The sequence below is a fragment of the Xenopus laevis genome, chromosome 5L (genome assembly GCF_017654675.1).
Source record: "Xenopus laevis strain J_2021 chromosome 5L, Xenopus_laevis_v10.1, whole genome shotgun sequence".
Classification (NCBI taxonomy): Eukaryota; Metazoa; Chordata; class Amphibia; order Anura; family Pipidae; genus Xenopus; species Xenopus laevis.
The window spans coordinates 61,722,258-61,744,995 of record NC_054379.1 but is presented as its reverse complement, the minus strand read 5'-3'; the positions used below and the strand labels follow the sequence as shown (position 1 = coordinate 61,744,995).

General features: G+C 40.9%; 1 protein-coding gene across 9 annotated transcripts in view; it reads right to left on the bottom strand.

The window, feature by feature from the left end:
* Positions 1 to 22,738, bottom strand: part of cep170.L (centrosomal protein 170kDa L homeolog) — a 157,299-nt gene that overhangs the window by 121,188 nt on the left and 13,373 nt on the right. For 3 of the 9 annotated variants that reach the window (XM_041562819.1, XM_018263138.2, XM_018263133.2), the window contains exons 2-4: positions 5,500 to 5,555; positions 5,377 to 5,403; positions 74 to 222 (exon numbers count right to left, since the gene is read on the bottom strand). In XM_041562819.1, coding sequence (XP_041418753.1) covers positions 74 to 178 — 105 coding nt within the window. In that variant the 5' untranslated portion in view covers positions 179 to 222; positions 5,377 to 5,403; positions 5,500 to 5,555. The other 6 variants (XM_041562816.1, XM_018263135.2, XM_018263134.2 and 3 more) reach the window with 6 other exon arrangements.

Here is a 22,738-nt window from a genome sequence, read left to right as displayed (position 1 = left end):
TATGAATGTTCATTGACTTGAAAAAAAAAACTGAAATGGAAAAGTACAACATAAGTTAAAGAAATAAAATTACCTGTAGCATCAGCTCACAGTCATCTCTTCCAACAAAAATCATTTCTCGGGGCAACCTGTGGCGTGTGCCCCCACTGCTTACCAAAAACCAGGATCTTAGGCTCATTTTTTTCTCCTTATTATCACAATTTTTCCAATATTTACATCATCCTAAGAAACACAAAACATAAACATCATAACACAGGATACAGCACATTTCAATGTAGAATTGAAAAAGGTACAGTCATATGAAAAAGTTTGGGAACCCCTCTTAATTCTTGGGAGTTTTGTTTATCATTGGCTGAGCTTTCAAGGTAGCAAATTCCTTTTAATATAGGACATGAGTATATGACATAATTTCCTTATGGAAACAGTAGTATTTCATCAGTGACAACGCTTATTAGATTAACAGAAAATATGCAATATGCATCATAACAAAATTAGAAAGGTACATACATTTGAGCACCCCCAACAGATATTACATCAATACTTAGTTGAGCCTACTAGACGCCTCCTATAGCCTTTGATGAGTGTCTGGATTCTGGATGGCGGTATTTTTGACCATTCGTCCATACAAAATCTTTCCAGTTATATTTGATGGCTGCCGAGCATGGACAGCCTTCTTCAAATCATCCCATAGGTTTTCAATGATATTCAAGTCGGGGGACTGTGACGGCCATTCCAGAATATTGTACTTCTCCCTCTGCATAAATGGCTTTGTAGATTTTAAAGTGCGTTAAGGGTCATTGTCTTGTTGGAGTATTCAAACCCCTGCGTAGCTTCAACTTTGTGACTGATGCTTGAACATTATCCTGAAGAATCTGTTAATATTGGGTTGGATTTAACCAACCCTCTACTTTAAAGGTATTGTTCAGTGTAAAAATAAAAATTGGGTAAATAGATAGGCTGTGGAAAATAAAAAATGTTTATAATATAGTTAGTTAGCCAAAAATGTAATGTAAAAGGGCTGGAGTGACTAGGTGTGTATCATAATAGCCAGAACACTACTTCCTGCTTTTCAGTTCTCTTGGTTTACACGGACTGGGTACCCTGGTTACCAGGCAGTAACCAATCAGAGACTTGAGGGTGGGCCACATGGGTCATATCTGTTGCTTTTGAATCTGAGCTGCATGCGGAGGATCAGTTGCAAACTCACTGAACAGATATGTACCATGTGCCCCCCCCCCCTTCAAGTTGCTAACAGAGCTGAAAAGCAGGAAGTAGGGTTCTGGCTATTATGTTAGACATCCAGTCACTCCAGCCTTTGTACATTACATTTCTGGCTAACTAACTATATTAGAAAAAGTTTTTATTTTACACATCCTATCTATTTATCTAGTTTTTATTTTCACACTGAACTGTTCCTTTAACTAGGACCCCAGTCCCTGAACTAGTCACACATCTCCACAGCATGATGGAACCTCCACCAAATTTGACAGTAGGTAGCAGGTGTTTTTCTTGGAATGTGGTGTTCTTTTTCCGCCATGCAAAGCGTTTTTTGTTATGGACCGAATAACTAAATTTTTGTCTCATCAGTCCAAAGCACTTTGTTCCAAAATGAATGTGGCTTGTCTAAACGAGCTTTTGCATACAGCGACTCTGTTTGTGGCGTGAGTGAAGGAAGGGCTTCTTTCTCATTACTCTGCCATACAGATGTTCTTTATGCAAATTGCGCTGAATTGTTCTTGCAGGTCTTTGGAGGTGATCTATGGGTTGTCTGTAACCATTCTCACAATCCTTCACATATGCCGCTCATGTATTTTTCTTGACCTGCCAGACCTGGGTTTTACAGCAGCTTTGCCTGTGACCTTCCATTTCCTGATCACATTCCTTACAGTTGAAACTGACAGTTTAAGCCTCTGAGATAACTTTTTGTAGCATTCCCCCTAAACCATGATACTGAAGAATTTTTGTTTTCAGATCTTTTGAGAGTTGCTTTGAGGATCCCTTGCTGTCACTCAGAGGAGAGTCAAACAGAAGCACAACTTGCAATTGGCCACATAAATACCTTTTCTCATGATTGGACACACCTTCCTATGAACTTCAAGTCATAACGAGCTAATCCAACCAATTTGACATTGTCAGTAATCAGTATTGAGCAGTTTACATGCATTCAAATTAGCAAAATTACAAGGGTACCCAAATTTTTGCACAGCCAGTTTTTCACATGTGATTTAATTTCATACAACTGAATACTACTTCACTAAAAATCTTTGTTCAGAAAAAACCCCGGTACTCAGATGTTCCTGGGAAATGAAAGACATACCACTGTTCTCTTTTTTGTTGAATTTGGAATAAATTAATATGCAGGCTGAGAGGGGCTCCCAAACTTTTTCATATGACTGTATTTCACACCTTTAGTTTAAAATTTACTATGCCTTTGCATGTTTTAAATCCACATGCGGATTGGTTTTATTGATAGTGCTGGATTACACAAAATGGAGGCCACCATTCCTTTGGTGCAATGTAAACTATTATATTTTTATTTTAATGAAAAAAGAATGGCAAAATCCCTGAATCGCACCTGGAGTACTTGCCTATAATGAGTACTAAAAATAGTGAAAATGTCTTGAAATTAAAACCTAATATGATACAGGTTAAATAGTAAATATACATTTTTGATCTATAATTTAATGGGGAACTATACCCTGTTAAGAAGCAGGATTTAGAGAGCCAACAATTTTCTGAGAATGACAAATTGTGTTGCAGAAGTCAACCCCTAAATAAAATTTTGCCTAATAGAAAACAAAATTCTAAATAACTTTCCAATATACAGTTATTAAAAATTTTGAGAGCTTTAAAGTTATTTGAAATAATTGCTATTGAAAGCAGCAAACACCAAATTCCGTAGCAAAGACAGATATTTTAATCGGCAGGTTTGTCTTAAGGTGGCCATAGATGCAAAGATCCGCTCGTTTGGCGACATTGCATGGCTATATCGGGGGTAATCGGATTACGATGCGCAATGGGCTCCGGCGGGATTGGTCGGGTCAAAATCAAACCTGTCCGATCGACCAAACGAGCGATCTCCGCCGGACGAAAGATGTCGGCACTCTCCACACATGATCCAAAATCGTACGAATCCTCGATTCGTACGATAGGATCTGTGCGTCTATGGCCAGCTTTACATTGTTTCAAAAGTCTGAGCGATCAGGCCAGAGAATAGACAGGGACAGGCAAATACTGCTTTCAATAGCAATACATATACAAATACTGTAGCTTAAAAAACATAGAAAATAGAAAATTTGTAATGAATGTTTATTGCAAAGTTAGAATTATGTTCTCTTGGTGCAGTTTTAAATAGTTTTAAATACTTGAGTAAAGAAAATAAAAAGAAGGAAAGCCACGTTCATGGCGAAACGGCTTTTGAGGTGCAGCACGGTGCATGACAAGCGGGGATCCCCTTCCGGAGGTCTGTGTGTGTGACAATTGACGAGACACGGACTCGTGGGTGACATGGAGTCGCAGCGGTGACTGTATCGGACACATGGTCAGTAATATCCTCTATCTACTACAGGGGTGGATTAATATCAGGTTTGGGGTTTCCCACTGATCCATTATCTAATCACATGTGAACTTGTGCTCACAATACGGCGATTGTTGAATCATTAATCCATGATTTTTGGATTAAAGTACCGACCTGCCCATTTGCATTACTACTGGGCATCATCTAGTGTACATATGGATTCGGTTACCACGAACAACCACTAACTCCAATTAGTGTGCCACACTATTTGAACATGGGCACAGTGGCACTGAGAGTGCTAATATCTAATAGTGGAAATTTGGCTTCATATGCCACTTGGGCACCACAGACCCTGGTATTCTTTTACATATGATCTTTAAAAACTTAACAACCTTTACTTAGGTTGTCTGTCTATATATTATCATTTAAGCACTTGAACATACTTTATCATTGTGCAGGCTTACCTATTGCTCTGCCCACACGCAGTGACAACCATTAAGTCTATATACTAATTCCCACACATCTGATTCTTGGAATCAGTGATGGGGTTAAGCATTTGGAATTGAGGGATACCTCCTTTAGACATGCATTGCTGCTTGTTTTTAAGTTGTTTTAATTAGGGTGCTATGGCATGGTGTTGAATAAATATTGCCTTTTTACACATGTTGATTTTCTTTATGTGATTATTTCCATCATTATAGTATTTTGAGCTTATGGGCTGGGGGTTGAGTCCCAATTTTTTGTATATATAATTTCAATTGGTCTGTTTGTGGATACCACAACCCATTTTTATCATAGTGTATTAGTATCTATACCTCGCTTGAGAAATTTTAATTTCGTTAATAAAAAGAAGGAAAGTTATTAAAAGATACAGAAAAAAAACGGCAAGTTGGAAGCTGAAAACTGAGCCGGATTGAGAAGAGAAAGGAGGTGTATGGAAGCGTACCGCCGGCAGTGTTTGGAGATCGGAGCACACTGAAGTTACAACTGGATGGGGAAGTTGTTCCGGAGTCCCGCTGGATATGGGAGCTGGATGGAGTGGCGGTCTTGATGTTCCCCAGGGTGAGCGGGATTGGGGAAGAGATGGTATGGCCATCTCCAGGGGTGTCTCCGGGTCGGTCTCTGGGGGTGTCCCAATGAGCAGGGGTGTCCAGACAGAGCCCAATGAGGAGAGTAAGAACGGGAAGGTGGAAACGACCCCCTGTGACAATGCTCAATGGTGGAGTTTGGAGGAAAAGAAAGAGGTGTGCGCGAAGACAAAAAAGGGGTAGTCGTGCAGGGATTCTTACCAGGCTGAGGAGAAACCAAATTCGACTGGTAATGTCCTCTGTATTTTTTTCAAATGTACATTCTTTAGAGGGAAAAATAGACATCTTAAAATTATTACTGCACTCTCGAAAAGAGTTAATGTTCTTATTTTTACAGAGACGTAGTTGCATGAGAACATTGCTGACTCTGGAACAAGGTAAAGCTGAGCACACTCCCTCCTTTCTCCAGGTGGCCTAGTGCACAATGTAAGAGGGTAACGGCAACCCCCAAAGGAAAATTGTATAGAAATACACTGGCACTCAAGGCAATTGAAATGCAGGGTTACCCCTTGCTATTTATTTCGTGCAAACGTGCAACGTTTCCCATTTATCAAGCATACCACAAAATAGAAGTGCAGACATTATAACAGGTATCCAACTGTAATATTAGCATACATAATTGACTACCACCTCCTCCCCTTTGCTTGCCCTGTGTGTAGCCCAATCAGAAAAAGGTAAAAAAATAAAATCCAATCCAAGGTGCCGTCCAAAAAAGATCAACAGGGCTAGCAATTGTAGGTGAAAAAAGGTTATCCAAATGTGATTACTTACTTCTGTGTATTAAAATACAATTTGTATCTAAAAGAGAAGATAAAAAAAGATACATAATAGCCAAGTTACAGCCTAATATTTAAAATTAAAACAAAGAATCTTTTAATATAGTAACAAACTGACCCTATTACAGATAAGGTAATTTACCCGTCCCTGGAGTATACATGTGATTTTCTTATCTGTGGAGAAACAGGAAAGAAACAATTTAGTACTAATCAGCTTCTTAAAATTTGAAAATACAGAGTATTCATATATAACAAGATAGGTTGTACTCCTCATTTAGACCTTTCGGACTTCTGGACTGGAGTAACCAAATCCAGAAGCATTCTCTCTGGAGTAACAAGGGTTTTTTATCCTGACCTTGTTGAACTATTACCTTTTCGAAGATCTGCCATCTTAATTGTGCCACACGATGGCCCTGTGTAAAAAAATGTTTAGCCAACAATGTTTCCTTTCTAGATTTTATTGTGTCCTTTTCTTCTGATCTTTTCACAGGTAATTCTGGGACCTGTGGTTTGTAGTTACGTATAGTACATTTATGCTCATTAAGCCTAATTTTTATTGGTCTAGAGGTTTGACCAATATATGCAAGCCCACACGGGCATTTGATACAGTATATTACGTCACTGCTCTCACATGTAAAGCACCCCCTGATGATGTGCTTTGAACCCTGTTGTGGGTGTGTTACGTAATTCCCCTGTATAATGCTGTTGCAATGCCCGCAATTCCTACATGGGAAGGTACCATTCGATGTTGTTTTAACAAGTGTATTAACCCTCGGTTGGCCATGTTTCTTAGGTTTGATAAGGTCACCAATACTTTTCCCACATTTGTAGGAAAGTTTGTTGAAATAAGTGACCATACTTGAGATCATTACTTAGTATACTCCAGTATTTCAAAATAATATTACGATATAATTTAGAATTACTATCATAAGCCGATATGTATGGTATACTCTGTATCTTATTGGGAATTACAGTTTTTTTGGACACTAGTTGTTGTCTGGGCAAACATTTTACCTCCTCTCTGAGAGACTCCAAATTGTTTTTTTCATAGCCTCTCTCTAAAAATTTAAATAACATTTTATTGGACTCTGTTTCATACAACTCGTTGTTTATTATCTTGCTGACAGATGATTGTGTGGCTCAGTACAACTCTAACCATATTGTAAAATTTGCGGACGATACGACAGTAGTAGGACTCATCAGTAAAAATGATGCGTACAGGAAGGAGGTTAAGGAATTGTTGAATTGGTGTCAGGAAAATAACTTCATTTTGAATGTAGAAAAGACTAAGGAGATGATAATTGACTATAGGAAGAAAATTGAAGATCATTCCGCATTATGTATAGAGGGAACGGCTGTTGAGATAGTTAGGAATGTGAAGTTCCTAGGGGTGAATTTAGCAGATGATCTCTCATGGAAGGTAAATACTGCTTTGATTGCTAAAAAAGCAAGTCAGTGGTTGTATTTCTTGCGGAAGTTAAAGAAAGCTAGTCTTTCCTCCTCCATTCTTTTTTATTGTGGGCTGTTTTCTTGAGCTGTTTTTTTTACAGTTCAGTTCGGTACTGAAACTGCACAGTTGCTGAACAAAAATCCCTACAGAGAATAGTTAGAACAGCAGAAGAAATTATAGGAAATTCCTTACTACTGAACTATACAAAAAACATGTCATCCGACGGGCGAAAAGTATAGTTAAGGATGTTTTCCATCCATCCCATACACTGTTTTCTTTGTTACCATCGGGTAGAAGATTCCAGTGCATTCAAACTACAACAGCCAGATACTATAAAAGTTTTTTTGCCACAGGCGGTTAATGTTTTGAATGCATAAGTGTGAAAAAATGATAGAAAAGAAAGCAGGAAACGGCGGGCATGGGTGGTATGCAAGGTTTTGCACTAGGTCTTAGAGGTATGGATATTTATATAAATGGGTTGATATGTTAAAGACCTTTTAACCCTTTCACTGCCAGCCAATTTGGCCAAGTTGGAACTTCTATTGCCACACCGTTTTTGAACATTTTTTGCTCTTTCACTTTAGGGGACTTTCCTGGGGGGGTCTTTTAGTTTACCCATGAAAACAAGATATTGTTTTTTTCAGGCCAACCTAAGCTTTCAAAATATGCTAGAATTTAGTTGTCATTCCAGTCCTGTAAAAAGATATGGGCTTCTAAGTGTATAAAAAAAAAAAAAAAAACAGTTTCACATGATACAAACGCATATATCAGAAGCATAATTTATTTTATGCATGAGAACATGGCAGATTTGGAAAGTTCTGTGTCTCCCGAACGAACCAATACCAAATATATATAATTTTATGGAGATTTCTCACTTCGATAGTTGAAAACTCCGAAGCAGTAAACGACCAAATTTCCAAAGCACCGCTCCACAAAACAGCATACATCTGATTTCAAGGCCAAACATTCCACTAACAGTAGGTTTACCCTAAAAAACTACCCCTTATTGGAAAGAACAGATTCTAATGAGTTCAAAATGGGTAAATATATATTTGTACTCCAAACTACCAAGTTGCAATTCTTTCCTAAAGTTAGCAGTTTTTATAAAAATGTGTCCAGTCTACAGCATTGTATCTCCCACATATCATGATATACCAAGATACAACACCCCAAATATGAAAGCCCAGGGTCCGCTGAACAGTTTGATGCCCAATATGCATAGGTATACCTAAGTATGTGGCATATAGGGGCCCCAGAACGAAGACACCCCATACGAGTTATCAGTTCTGGAATTACAAATACTGCAAAATCCGCACATTTACAGCATTTTTCAAGGGGCAAAAGTACAAAAATGTATGTTCACCCCAGAAAACCATATGTTTTTGGAAAGTACACATTCTGACGAATCTAATATGGGTATGCACATCTTTCTACTCCAAAGTACCAAGCCGCAAAGCTTTCCTACATTTCGCAGTTTTTATGACATTACCGAAAATCAACTCGATATTGCAAATCTGAAGCATCGTATCTCACACATATCATTATATACCAAGATAAAATACCCTAAATATGAAAGCTTGGGGTCCGCTGAACAGTTTGATGCCCAATATGCATAGGTGCACCTAAATATGTGGAGTATAGGGGCCCCAGAACGAAGACACCCCATACGAGTTATCAGTTCTGGAATTCCAAATACAGCAAAATAAGCACATTTACAGAATTTTTCAAGGGGCAAAAGTACAAAACTGTATGTTCACCCCAGAAAACCATATGTTTTTGGAAAGTACACATTCTGACGAATCTAATATGGGTATGCACGTCTTTCTACTCCAAAGTACCAATCCACAAAGCTTTCCTACATTTTGAAATTTTTATGACATTGCCGAAAATCACATCAATATTGCAAATCTGAAGCATCGTATCTCCCACATATCATTATATACCAAGATAAAATACCCTAAATATGAAAGCACAGGGTCCACTGAACAGTTTGATGCCCAATATGCATAGGTGCACCTAAGTATGTGGCGTATAGGGGCCCCAGAACGAAGACACCCCATACGAGTTATCAGTTCTTGAATTCCAAATATTGCAAAATCAGCACATTTACCGCATTATTCAAGGGGCAAAAGTACAAAAATATATGTTCACCCCAGAAAACCATATGTTTTTGGAAAGTACACATCCTGACGAATCTAATATGGGTATGCACGTCTGTCTACTCCAAAGTACCAAGCCGCAAAGCTTTCCTACATTTGGCAATTTTTATGACATTACTGAAAATCACCTCAATATTGCAATTCTGAAGCATCGTATCTCCCACATATCATTACATTGCAGGATAAAACACCCTAAATATGAAAGCCTGGGGTCCGCTGAACAGTTTGATGCCCAATATGCATAGGTACACATAAGTATGTGGCGTATAGGGGCCCCAGAACGAAGACACCCCATACGAGTTATCAGTTCTGGAATTCCAAATACTGCAAAATCACCACATTTACAGCATTTTTCAAGGGGCAAAAGTACAAAAATGTATGTTCACCCCAGAAAACCATATGTTTTTGGAAAGTACACATTCCGACGAATCTAATATGGGTATGCACATCTTTCTACTCCAAAGTACCAAGCCGCAAAGCTTTCCTACATTTGGCAATTTTTATGACATTACAGAAAATCACCTCAATATTGCAAATCTGAAGCATCGTATCTCCCACATATCATTATATACCATGAAAAAGCACCCTAAATATGAAAGCCCAGGGTCTGCTGAACAGTTTGATGCCCAATATACATAGGTACACGTAAGTATGTGGCGTATAGGGGCCCCAGAACGAAGACACCCCATACGAGTTATCATTTCTGGAATTCCAAATACTGCAAAATCACCACATTTACAGCATTTTTCAAGGGGCAAAAGTACAAAAATGTATGTTCACCCCAGAAAACCATATGTTTTTGGAAAGTACACATCCTGACGAATCTAATATGGGTATGCACGTCTTTCTACTCCAAAGTACCAATCTGCAAAGCTTTCCTACATTTCGCAATTTTTATGACATTGCCGAAAATCACCTCAATATTGCAACTCTGAAGCATCGTATCTCAAACATATCATTATATACCAAGATAAAATACCCTAAATATGAAAGCCCAGGGTCCACTGAACAGTTTGATGCCCAATATGCATAGGTGCACCTAAGTATGTGGAGTATAGGGGCCCCAGAACGAAGACACCCCATACGAGTTATCAGTTCTGGAATTCCAAATACTGCAGAAGCCACAAAAAAGAAAGCTCTCTGTTTGATTTCAAATTAAGCAGAGAAATCCCTGTCTAAGGCAGGATTTTTTGTTCTCATTTGGTGAGTGAAGGTGTTAGCTACTTGGTGTGTGAATTTTGGGAAGTTTTGAGTTGATTTACTTTATTTAAAATCGATTTTTATTTTGACCCAGAAGGTGAGTGATTGCTAGCCCAGTTCCCTTCACTTCCTGTGGGCTACAAACTCACTGACAGATCCCCTACCCCTCCCCCACACCTGGGTGTCAGTTTCACTTGTTTTTGTATTTAGTTTCAGCTGAAATTTATCACTATTTGCACAGATTGTGTGTGTGCTTTTACTTTTATCCTTGTTTTGTAAGGAGAGAAAGCTAAAGGGAGAAGGATTTAAGAAAATAAAACATTTTCTAGTAGCAGTGCAACTCCCAGGCTCCTGCTCTCATTAACCCTCTCCCTGCTTAAGCTTCTCATTGTTGCATTTACTTTTGCTGATTAATAGAATTAAGCTTACTTTTTTGTGGATTGTTTTGTAAAATAATGGGAGGGAATAAAAAACAAAATTATAAAAAAATACCTCAGGCTCCTAAAGGAAAAGGAGCTGAAAAACCTGGTTGTAGCTATGCTAAAAAACACCAGTCACAGCCTTTGTCTAAAAGCTCCACTGCTTCTGTTTCTGCTGCTGCAGCCAATGTGACCACTGCTAAAAGTTTTGCACAGGCAGTGACTACTGGCAACAACCCAAGCCAAGTCACTGCTGGGGTAGAGCAGCTTACAAGGAAGCATGGGGTTAGATGTCTAATGATAGGAGCTCATGGCATAGAGGCTTACATAAAAGCTGCAGCTGAAGTGGTGGGCCCCTCTGTAATAGTGGCAGCAAGTAAAATGTATGGGAAAGCCATAATATTTGCCCGTACACTAACTGCAGTGCATACTCTAGTGCAGAGAGGCATCACAGTAGGGGGAAGTTATATCCATGTAGAACCCCTAGAAGGATTAGGCATAAAGATAGTCCTATCTAATGTGCCCCCCTTCCTGCAAGATCATTTATTGCTACCCCACCTGCAAGCCCTCGGTGAAATAAAGTCAACTATTTCTAAACTTCCCTTGGGTTGCAAGGAGAGCAGATTGAGACATATCCTCTCTTTTAAAAGGCAGGTGCAATTACTTTTGCCTCGGGGTCAAGATACTATTGAGGGGTCCTTTGGTGTTCCATTTGAGGGGGTGCTGTATAAAATTTTTTACTGCACAGAAGAAGTGAGGTGCTTCCTTTGCAAGAACCTGGGACACACTCGCCAGAGTTGCCCCAAAGGGCATATTAAGACCACAGTCCCTGTTCCTGCCCCCAGTACCTCTAATGCAACATCATACCCTGCTACAGCTATTGCTGCAGGCTCCTCAAAGGAGAAATCCCCTTCAGTAAAGAACCTTAAGGTGGTTGTTACACAACCCACCTCTGAAACCTCCAAACCTCCTCCTTCTTCACTCAAGTTATCTAAGGATGCAGCCTACATTTCAAATTCAGCAAAAGAGAAGGGGGGGAGGAATGTCAATGCATCCCCCAGTGCTGCAGTTGTTTTTGCCAAAAACCAACTTAACCCTGTTATGAGCAATCCTAAGGGTGTGGGGGTGCCTGTCATGGTGGAAGCAGAGAGTAGCATTTCCTCTTCAAATGATAAGAAAAAGAAGAGGAAATTTAAATCCAACAGGCTGATACCTGAGGAATGGGTTTCAGTGGTCAATGATGGAGCACCCCCATCCAAGGGCAAAAAGGGCAGCAAAACATCTGCTCCTCATGTGGTGATATTGTCTGGTCCAACTGTTGGATGCAATCAACTGGTGCCAGACCATGCACCTATAGACTCAGTTGGGGAAGAGGAGATAAATGGTCTGGAGAAATTTGAACAGGGGATTATGGGTCTCCCCACAGAGTCAGGGGTGCTGTATCTGTCTCCAACAGGGGATCTTCCCCTGGAGTATAAAGGGACAGCTAATGAAACCCCTGCAGAGTGGGCCGTAAGTGTTCCTGAGGTGCTGAGCTTTGGGAACTACAACCAGCCTCAGTGTTTAGTGCCTCAGGGTATTTCACTCCAAGAAATGGAGAACATTGGGACAACCCCCATACAGGATCCTGCAGACAATGCTGCGAGGGAGGATAATGAGGCTAGAGTTGTAAATATGGAGGATAGCCAGACAGACTCTGTAAGGTCTACTGTGCATGTTAAGATCTCTCCTCCATTCTCTTCCACTGATCCCAATGTTATTGCCATTCAGGAGGCACAGGAGGCAGTGGAAAGGGCAGAGGTTGCCCATCGAGCCTCTAAAGCTCCTGTTGTTAAGGAGCCAATTCCATCTGCTACCCCTGAGCCAAACACCTCCAGTGGTGTTCCAAGCAAAATCCAAGTATTATCTGAGCCGTTGCAGGGTCTCCAGATAGCAGGTGCTTCTGATCCTTCTCCTGCAACTTCTTGTGTAGATATTATCAAAGCTCCAGTGGAGAGGGGGAATTATCAATCCCTTAGCCAAGAAGAGTTCATGGATGAGGGGGACATCGAAGAGGAGGTTGACACAGTTGTGACAAATCCTTCTACCCCAATCATCTCAGCTGAGGAACTCAAGATGTTTCTTGAGAGCACCCTTGGTGTTAAATTGGAGAAGAAGCTACATATGGCTCTAGAGAAGTGGCATGATTTGACTTTGGTGATCAGTTCTGTGAGACAATACATCAAGGTCATAAAAGAGGCCAAAAACTATGGAACGGCAGAATATCTCCGTAGTGTTAAGTTCCACAAAAAGTGTTTGTCTCACCAGGCCTCTGTGAGGGCTAAAGCATTTACTAACACACAATAATGGCTCTAAGTATAAGCACTCTTAATACAAATGGCTGTCGGGAGCCTTTTAGAATGTTTCAGGTACTCTCCTTTCTACACCAAGGAGGGTACTCTGTGAGTTTCCTTCAAGAGACCCATATCACTCAGGAGCTTGAAGCGACCTGGCATCTGGAATGGAAGGGCAGAGTCTTTTTTAATCACCTCACATGGACGTCATGTGGGGTGGTGACCTTGTTCTCAGAATCCTTCCAGCCAGAGGTACTGAGTGTTAATTCTGTCATCCCAGGCCGTTTGTTACATCTCCGGGTCCGGGAGTCTAGTGGAACATACAATCTGATAAACTTGTATGCCCCAACTACTGGACCAGAGAGAAAGTATATTTTTGAAAGTTTATCAGCCTATATGGAGACAATTGACTCAGATGAAGCCGTGATTATAGGGGGTGATTTCAATTACACCCTTGAGGCTCGGGACCGGAATGTTCCCCAGAAAAGGGATTCATCTGAGTCAGCTTTGCGGGAACTCATTGCCCATTTCTCCTTGGTAGACATCTGGAGAGAACAACACCCAGAAACCGATGCTTTCACCTATGTTAGGGTGAGGGATGGCCGTGTGTCTCAGTCCCGGATTGATAGGCTTTATATATCTAGCCATATTATGTCACGAGTTCGGTCCAGTAATATTAGCTTGGCACCTTTCTCGGACCACAATTGTGCTTCTTTGATAGTGGCAGTTGCACCATCTCTGCCCAAAGCAGCCTATTGGCACTTTAATAACAGCTTATTAAAGGATGAAGGGTTTGCAAAGGCAGTCCGGGAAATGTGGACAGACTGGAAGGGTTATCAGGATGAATTTGCCACACTGAGTCAATGGTGGGATGTAGGCAAGGTTCACCTAAAGCTCTTGTGTCAAGAGTATACAAAATGTTTGAGCAGACAGAAAAATGCAGAGATTGAGGCTCTGAATAGGGAGGTGCTTGATCTTGAGCAAAGGCTGTCAGGCTCTGAAGACCAAGCCATACAGTGTGAATATGTAGAAAAGAAAGAGACTCTGCGTAACATGGAACATCGACAGGCTCGTGGTGCTTATGTACGAAGCCGCATGCAGTTACTCTGTGATATGGATCGTGGCTCACGATTCTTCTATGCTCTGGAGAAGAAGAAGGGGAATCGAAAACAAATAACATGCCTTCTTGCGGAGGATGGCACCCCCCTTGAAGATCCGGAGGCTATCCGGGACAGAGCCCGGTCCTTCTATCAGAACCTTTTTTCTCCTGATCCCATCTCTCCAGATGCCTGCAGGGAGCTATGGAATGGGCTTCCAGTGGTCAGCGAGGGGAGAAGAGAGAGGTTGGAAAAACCAATCACTCTGAATGAACTCTCTCAAGCAGTCCACTTAATGCCCCATAATAAATCTCCAGGGCTAGATGGATTGACTGTAGAGTTCTTCCAGTTCTTCTGGGATACTCTGGGACATGATTTCCATAGGGTTCTAAATGAGGCCCTCAAGACCGGTGAGATGCCACTTTCGTGTCGTCGAGCAGTGTTATCACTGCTACCTAAGAAGGGGGATCTCCGCCTTATTAAGAATTGGCGACCGGTCTCATTGCTCAGCACAGACTATAAAATTGTAGCCAAAGCTATATCACTCAGGCTCAAGTCTGTGCTGGCAGAGGTGGTTCATCCTGACCAGTCCTATACAGTCCCCGGCCGGACAATTTTTGACAATGTCTTTCTGGTTCGGGATTTACTACATTTTGCCCGGAAGGCTGGTCTATCTCTCGCTTTTCTCTCCCTGGATCAAGAGAAGGCATTTGACAGAGTAGATCACCAATATCTTTTAGGCACTCTGCAAGCCTATAGCTTTGGCCCACAGTTTGTGAGCTATCTGAAAACACTGTACACCTCTGCAGAGTGTCTAGTTAAAATCAACTGGTCTCTGACTGCACCTCTGGCCTTCAAACGAGGAGTTCGACAAGGATGTCCTTTGTCGGGACAGCTGTATGCACTGGCCATTGAGCCTTTCCTGTGTCTACTAAGGAAGAGGCTTACAGGACTGGTGCTCAGGGAACCTGACATGAGGGTAGTTCTTTCAGCATATGCTGATGATGTCATCCTTGTGGCCCAGGACCTAGTTGATCTTGAGCGAGCACAAGAATGCCAAGAGGTTTACGCTGCTGCCTCATCAGCTCGGATCAACTGGACCAAGAGCTCAGGCCTTCTGGAAGGTCCTCTACATGTAGATTCTTTGCCTTCTGCTTTTCGCGACATCTCGTGGGAGACTAAAGTCATCAAATATTTAGGTGTCTATCTGTCAGCTGAAGAGCGTCCTGTTCCACAGAATTTTATTGAACTTGAGGAGCATGTTCTTACCCGCCTGGGAAAGTGGAAGGGTCTTGCTAAAATGCTTTCTATGAGGGGGAGGGCTTTGGTGATTAACCAGCTGGTAGCCTCTCAACTCTGGTATAGGCTGACATGTCTTAGCCCAACCCAAGAATTCATTGCTAAAATTCAGAGAAGGTTGCTGGACTTTCTCTGGATGGGAAAGCACTGGGTCTCTGCAGGTGTTTCAAGCCTACCCTTGAGAGAGGGAGGACAGGGAGTTGTATGCATACGTTCTCAAGTACATACTTTCCGTCTCCAGCAGATACAGAGATACTTGTATGCAGATCCTTCTCCACAGTGGTGTACCCTAGCATCCAGCTTTTATCATCAGGTACGCAACATGTTGTATGACCGGCAATTGTTTGTCATCGAGCCTGAAGGATTCTTAAGAAGCCTCTCACCATTGCCGGCTTATTACCAAGAGACTCTAAAGACCTGGAGCATGGTAATTGTGCTAAGGCAAGGAGGCATTCAGGGGGAGGACATTCTAACTGAGCCCATACTTTACAATCCATCTTTAAAGACTAGGATGTTGGAGTCCACCAGCATCCGTCACCGCCTTTGCAAGGCTCAGCTAACCAGAGTTGGGGATTTCCTGGATTTCGAGAGGTCAGATTGGGTGGAAGCTCGGGCAGTTATGCCACGCATGGGGTACATTACCACTAGAGTTCCACATCGTCTGCTCCAGGAGATCAAGAATAACCTCTCTCCTGACTCTCACTCATTTATTGATGGGGTTTTACGTGGTGGAGAACCACATCCACCTTGGAACTCTCCACCTCCAGCCATAAAAATAGCACCCAAGACCCGTCAATCCCCTGACACACCTCTTTCCCCCAACTTGAGCCAGTTGGAGAATTTTACCTCGACTAGCTTTTATGACATGACAAGAAAGCTATTGTACTCCCTCATGCTCCACACTGTACACTTTCTTGCTCTTGTCTCCCGCTATGATACTATCTGGAGGCGAGTGTTTAATAAGGGTGAGAAACCCCAGTGGCGAGCCCTTTATTCCAGCCTGGTGCCCAGACCCACTGGAGACTTGAGTTGGAGAGTGCTCCATGGTGCTTTGAGCACAGGAGAGTACTTGGTCCATTTTACAGACTCCACAGCTGATTGCCCATTCTGTGGCAAAAGGGAGTCCGTGTTTCATGCTTATTTTTCATGTGCCAGACTGCAACCTCTTTTGGCTCTTTTGAGGAAACTTCACCTGCAGTTCTGGTTACATTTTTCCCCTCACGTTTTTATTTTTGGACGCCCAGTATCCCGGGACAATCGAGAGAAAGACCTTCTCTTCAACTTGCTCCTAGCTTTAGCCAAACTAGCCATTCATAAGTCTAGAATGCAATGTTTGGAGGGTGGGAATCCTCTACCGGTAGAGGCTTTGTTCCGGGTGCTGGTGCGTTCCCGCATCCGAGCAGAGTACACCCAGGCAGTGTTTACTGGCCGGTTGAGTGAATTTGCTGACCAGTGGGCAATAGATGGGTTGCTTTGCTCAGTATCCCCAGATTTGGTTTCTGTTAAGACAACTCTCACACTTCATATTTAAGTGCACTTTAATTTAAGTGACAGATCTATTATATTCATCATCAACATCTCCTTTGAGGTGTAATTCATTTTGGTGAGCAATCACTCACCTGCAATTTGAATAATATTCCAAATACTGCAAAATCACCACATTTACAGCATTTTTCAAGGGGCAAAAGTACAAAAATGTATGTTCACCCCAGAAAACCATATGTTTTTGGAAAGTACACATTCCGACGAATCTAATATGGGTATGCACATCTTTCTACTCCAAAGTACCAAGCCGCAAAGCTTTCCTACATTTGCCAATTTTTATGACATTACAGAAAATCACCTCAATATTGCAAATCTGAAGCATCGTATCTCCCACATATCATTATATACCAAGATAAAATACCCTAAATATGAAAGCCCAGGGTCCACTGAACAGTTTGATGCCCAATATGCATAGGTGCACCTAAGTATGTGGAGTATAGGGGCCCCAGAACGAAGACACCCCATTCATGTTATCAGTTCTGGAATTCCAAATACTGCAACATCAGAATATTTACAGCATTTTTCAAGGGGCAAAAGTACAAAAATGTATGTTCACCCCAGAAAACCATATGTTTTTGGAAAGTACACATCCTGACGAATCTAATATGGGTATGCACGTCTTTCTACTCCAAAGTACCAAGCCGTAAAGCTTTCCTACATTTGGCAATTTTTATGACATTACAGAAAATCACCTCAATATTGCAAGTCTGAAGCATCGTGTCTCCAACATATCATTATATACCAAGAAAAAGCACCCTAAATATGAAAGCCCAGGGTCCGCTGAACAGTTTGATGCCCAATATGCATAGGTACACATAAGTATATGGCGTATAGGGGCCATAGAACGAAGACAGTTCTGTAATTCCAAATACTGCAAAATCAGAACATTTACAGCATTTTTCAAGGGACAAAAGTACAAAAATTTATGCTACCCCAGAAAACCATATGTTTTTGGAAAGTACACATTCTGACGAATCTAAAATGGGTATGCGCGATTTTCTACTCCAAAGTACCAAGCTGCAAACCTTTCCTACATTTCGCAATTTTTATGACATATACAAAAATCTCCTCAATACTCCAACTCTAAAGCATTGTATCTCCTACATATCATTATATACCAAGATAAAACTCCCTAAACATGAAAGTCTGGGGTGCGCTGAACAGTTTGATACCCAATATGCATAGGTACCCCTAAGTATGTGGCGTATAGGGGCCCCAGAAAGAAGACACCCCATACGAGTTCTGTAATTCCAGATACTGCATAATCAGCACATATACAGCATTTTGCAACAGGCAAAGGTACAAAAAACTAGGTTCACCCCAGAAAACCATATATTTTTGGAAAGTACACCTTCTGCCGAATAAAAATTTGCTAAAACTGTCTTTCTACTCCAAACGTACATACTGCAAAGCAACGCTAAAGGCAGTGGTTTTTATGATATTTCTGAAAATCTCCTAAAAATATTGCAGTTGGTCGCATTTATCTCACCCAATTTCTTACATTTGGAAAACACCCTAAATATTGACGCCAAGGGTCTACTGAACAGTTTGATGCCCAATATGCATAGATAAGGTGCAAAGCAGGTGGGCATGTGCGGACCCCAAATGAAAACAGTGCATAAGAATTTTCTCGGCTGTTAATTCGCCTCCTGTGAACATAGCACTCTGACTGCATATAATGTGCCGTAAGACCCCCCTAACAGTACAAAGACCCCCCAAAACCATATATTTTTGGAAAGTATACATTCTGCTGAATAAAAATTTGCTACAACTGTCTTTCTACTCCAAACGTACCTACTACAAAGCAACGCTAAAAGCAGTGGTTTTTATGATATTTCTGAAAATCGCCTAAAAATATTGCAGTTGGTCGCATTTATCTCACCCAATTTCTTATATACAATTAGAAAACACCCTAAATATTGACGCCAAGGGTCTACTGAACAGTTTGATGCCCAATATGCATAGATATACCAAAGCAGGTGGGCACGTGCGGACCCCAAATGAAAATAGTGCTTAAGAATTTTCTCGGCTGTCAATTCGCCTTCTGTGAAGATAGCACTCTGACTCCATGTAATGTGCCGTAAGACCCCCTAACAGTATGAAGACCCCCCCAAAACCATATATTTTTGGAAAGTACACATTCTGCTAAATAAAAATTTGCTATAACTGTCTTTCTACTCCAAACTTACATACTGCAATACTATGCTAAAGGCAGCGGTTTTTATGACATTTCTGAAAATCGCCTAAAAATATTGCAGTTGGTCGCATTTATCTCACCCAATTTCTTACATACAATTAGAAAACACCATAAATATTGACACTAAGGGTCTACTGAACAGTTTGATGCCCAATATGCATAGATAAACCAAAGCAGGTGGGCACGTACGGAACCCAAATAAAAACAGTGCATAAGAATTTTCTCGGCTGTCAATTCGACTCATGTGAACATAGCACTCTGACTGCATATAATGTGCCGTAAGACCCCCTAACAGTACAAAGACCCCCCAAAACCATATATTTTTGGAAAGTACACCTTGTGCCAAATAAAAATTTGCTAAAACTATCTTTCTGCTCCAAATGTACATACTGCAAAGCAACGCTAAAGGCAGTGGTTTTTATGATATTTCTGAAAATCGCCTAAAAATATTGCAGTTGGTCGCATTTATCTCACCCAATTTCCTACATACAATTAGAAAACACCCTAAATATTGACGCCAAGGGTCTACTGAACAGTTTGATGCCCAATATGCATAAATATACCAAAGCAGGTGGGCACGTACGGACCCCAAATAAAAACAGTGCATAAGAATTTTCTCAGCTGTCAATTCGCCTTCTGTGAACATAGCACTCTGACTGCATATAATGTGCCGTAAGACCACCTAACAGTACAAAGACCCCTCAAAACCATATATTTTTGGAAAGTACACATTCTGACGAACACAGAGTTGCTAAAAATGTGTTTCTATCCCAAATTATCAAAGTGTAAATGAGGCTAAAAAATTACATAAGGAAAAACAATGCAAGCATAAAACTGCAATAAAAATCACAAAAAAGCAAATAAAATTAGGAAAATCAACGAAATAACAAAATAACTAATCCGACAGCGTGGTTAGAGGTCAGAATACTTGATCCAGTAGTCATGCTGTGAAATCTAAAGTTTTTAGGGAAATAACATAAGGGAAACTTAGAAAATTAACTAAAAAAAAACACAAAAAAACCCTATAAGTGTGTGTTTGTGTATGCATGGATGTACAGCTCTAAAAAGTGTATAAATATGTGCATATATGTATTTGAGTATGTAAATATGTGCAAAAGTTTGAAAAATCAAAAAAAACAGAAAATCAAAAAAAAAAACAAAAAAAACTTTTACTAGTATGTGTACTGTGTATATGTAAATGCCTGTAAATACCTGTAAATACCTGTAAATAAGTAAAAAAAGGGGCACTTACCAAATCTAGATGAAGAGGAGTCCTTTTCAGTGCTGCAGGGTTGAGACACGCTGAGTCACTGCACCAGGAAGTGCGTGGGCGGAGCAGGAGCATGTGCTCTGCTGGTGCTTGCGACATGGAAGCTGCTGAATCTGTTGCTGCGTCTCTCTGCGACCCTGGAGTGGAGAATCGCTGATCTTTTTCAGGTAAGCTCATTGCCTAGGGGGTTCTGCTGCTAGCTGCTCCTCTCTGCACGCTGATTTTGCAGTGTGTGCAGAGAGAGAGCTGTTTTAGTAAAGAACGTAGCTCCTACGTTCTTGGCACTTAAAGCCTTTTTCAAAAGAACGTAGGAGCTACGTTCTTGGCAGTTAAAGGGTTAAAGGTATTTATTATAGAAGGATGCACATGTCACTTTGGTATCTTTTTGCACTTATTATGAAGAGGTGAGTGTGGTAGTGGAATACATTTATCACTGGATATATATGGGTGGTATATTTGGTATATAGGTGGTATATTTTTATAGAATTATGGATATCTATATACTCTAAATGGGTTGACAGGTTAAAGATTTTTAACGGCATTGATATTTATTATAGAAGGATGCACATGTACTTTTGGAATAACTTTGCCCATATCATGACGAGATGTGTGTGGGGGGAATTTGAAATATAAAATAAATTAAAATAAAAAAAATAATAAATAAAAAAAATAAAAAATATTTATCACTGGATAAATACGGGGTAGTATAGATAAATAGTAAACATTAGTAGATGCAACAGTATTCAACATACTTTGGTGATATAGAGTAAAACTGAGATTGTAAGAGATAGGATTGGAAAAAATGAATCACTAGTGAAAGGCATGTGTCAGACTTATGTCACTTGGTTATATTAAAATGACAGGAGAAAGGTGGTCTTAGAAATGTATTCGTACGTCTGAAAGGAAATGCTACAGTAGTACATGGTACATATTTGTCCTCTCTTTTTGAAAACATTTGTGAAAGTTTTTATCTCTGAATTTTAAATATATTGTTTTTCCTCTAGACCTGCCCTTTCTGTCAGTGCAGGCCACTATGGGGAAGTATTCACCTCCGGAGGCAGGACAGAAGAAAGAAAGAATCTTGGCTCCACCCTCCTCATATAAGTCCCTGCTCCCTCTGGTCCCTTCCATTTTTTTTCCTCTGTCCTACTTGGAGGTTAGGACAGCTCTTATTTATTTATTCTTCCTACAGCATATTTTTTTTCCTTTTTCTTTCTACGACATCAGGCATACAACAGGCATGGTGAGAAGAATACATTCTAGCTCAGTTGCCTACAAACCTCATCAGCCATAACACCACTCTCCAGGGCTGATGGGCTTCAGGAGAGGATTGCGCCTCATACCACAGTATCCACCTCTCAGAGATTTGGCTGCGTTCTTCAGGAGGTCTGCAGTATCTTTCCCAGCTGGGAATCACGAGCACTGTCTTGCGCACCGGTACTAAGCGGTTCGCACAGTTGGCACCAAAGCAACAGGGTGCGGCCATCTTAAATTGGCAGACTGCGCACAGGGCTACACAGAGCAGAAGTACTGCATTGCATTGCAAGAGCGTGTAACAAGCAATAATACATGCATAGCTTAAACAACAGTCTCACAGCCAATAGGCTAAAAGGGACGGCATGCCAAATAACTTTCGAGGAACTATTCCCTCTCCCATCATATTCCCCTTACATGCAGGCAAGGGGATTTGCCATAAAACCTTCCAGGTTAAATCGGCAGTGGACACATACCCAATGCCTACAAGGCAATGAGGTTCAATTATAGTTGTATACATATTACTGGGCACTGTATACTAGTAGGTTAACTACTGAACACACAGTCCTTAGGTTATTTATAGGGCAGTTCATGGGTATTAAACACCATTTTTCTGCCCATACAGATTTTCAACATGGACACAGACATGGGTCTAGACTCTAGAGGATCTTAGGAAAGACATGATCAGCATCCTCTCCACAGACAAAAAAGACAAAAAAGGCAACTGCTAAAATGTCTCACAACCAATTTAAGAAATGCAAGATCTACAAACATACTTTATGCAAAGGGGAACAGGAGGTACGTCTAGATTGCACAGAACCACCAGACTCTGCACCAACGTTATCTCCACATCCAATCCCATTACAGCAGACAGAGGGTAGCCCTCCACACAGTGATACACAGGGTCCTACTACCTCTGCAAAACCTCCCCAATTGGAGGAATTATTTGACTGGGTTTGATCTACCATTCAAACATAAATCACACAACCTACTCATACTAAGAAACGAAAGGCAAAGCTGATTTTAGATTCAAATTCATCTGACTCAGAGGAGGTTAGTGATCCAAAAATCTAACCAAAAGAAGGGCACTTCTAGACATAGTAGATGACTTAAAAAACAACAAAGTCATAATAC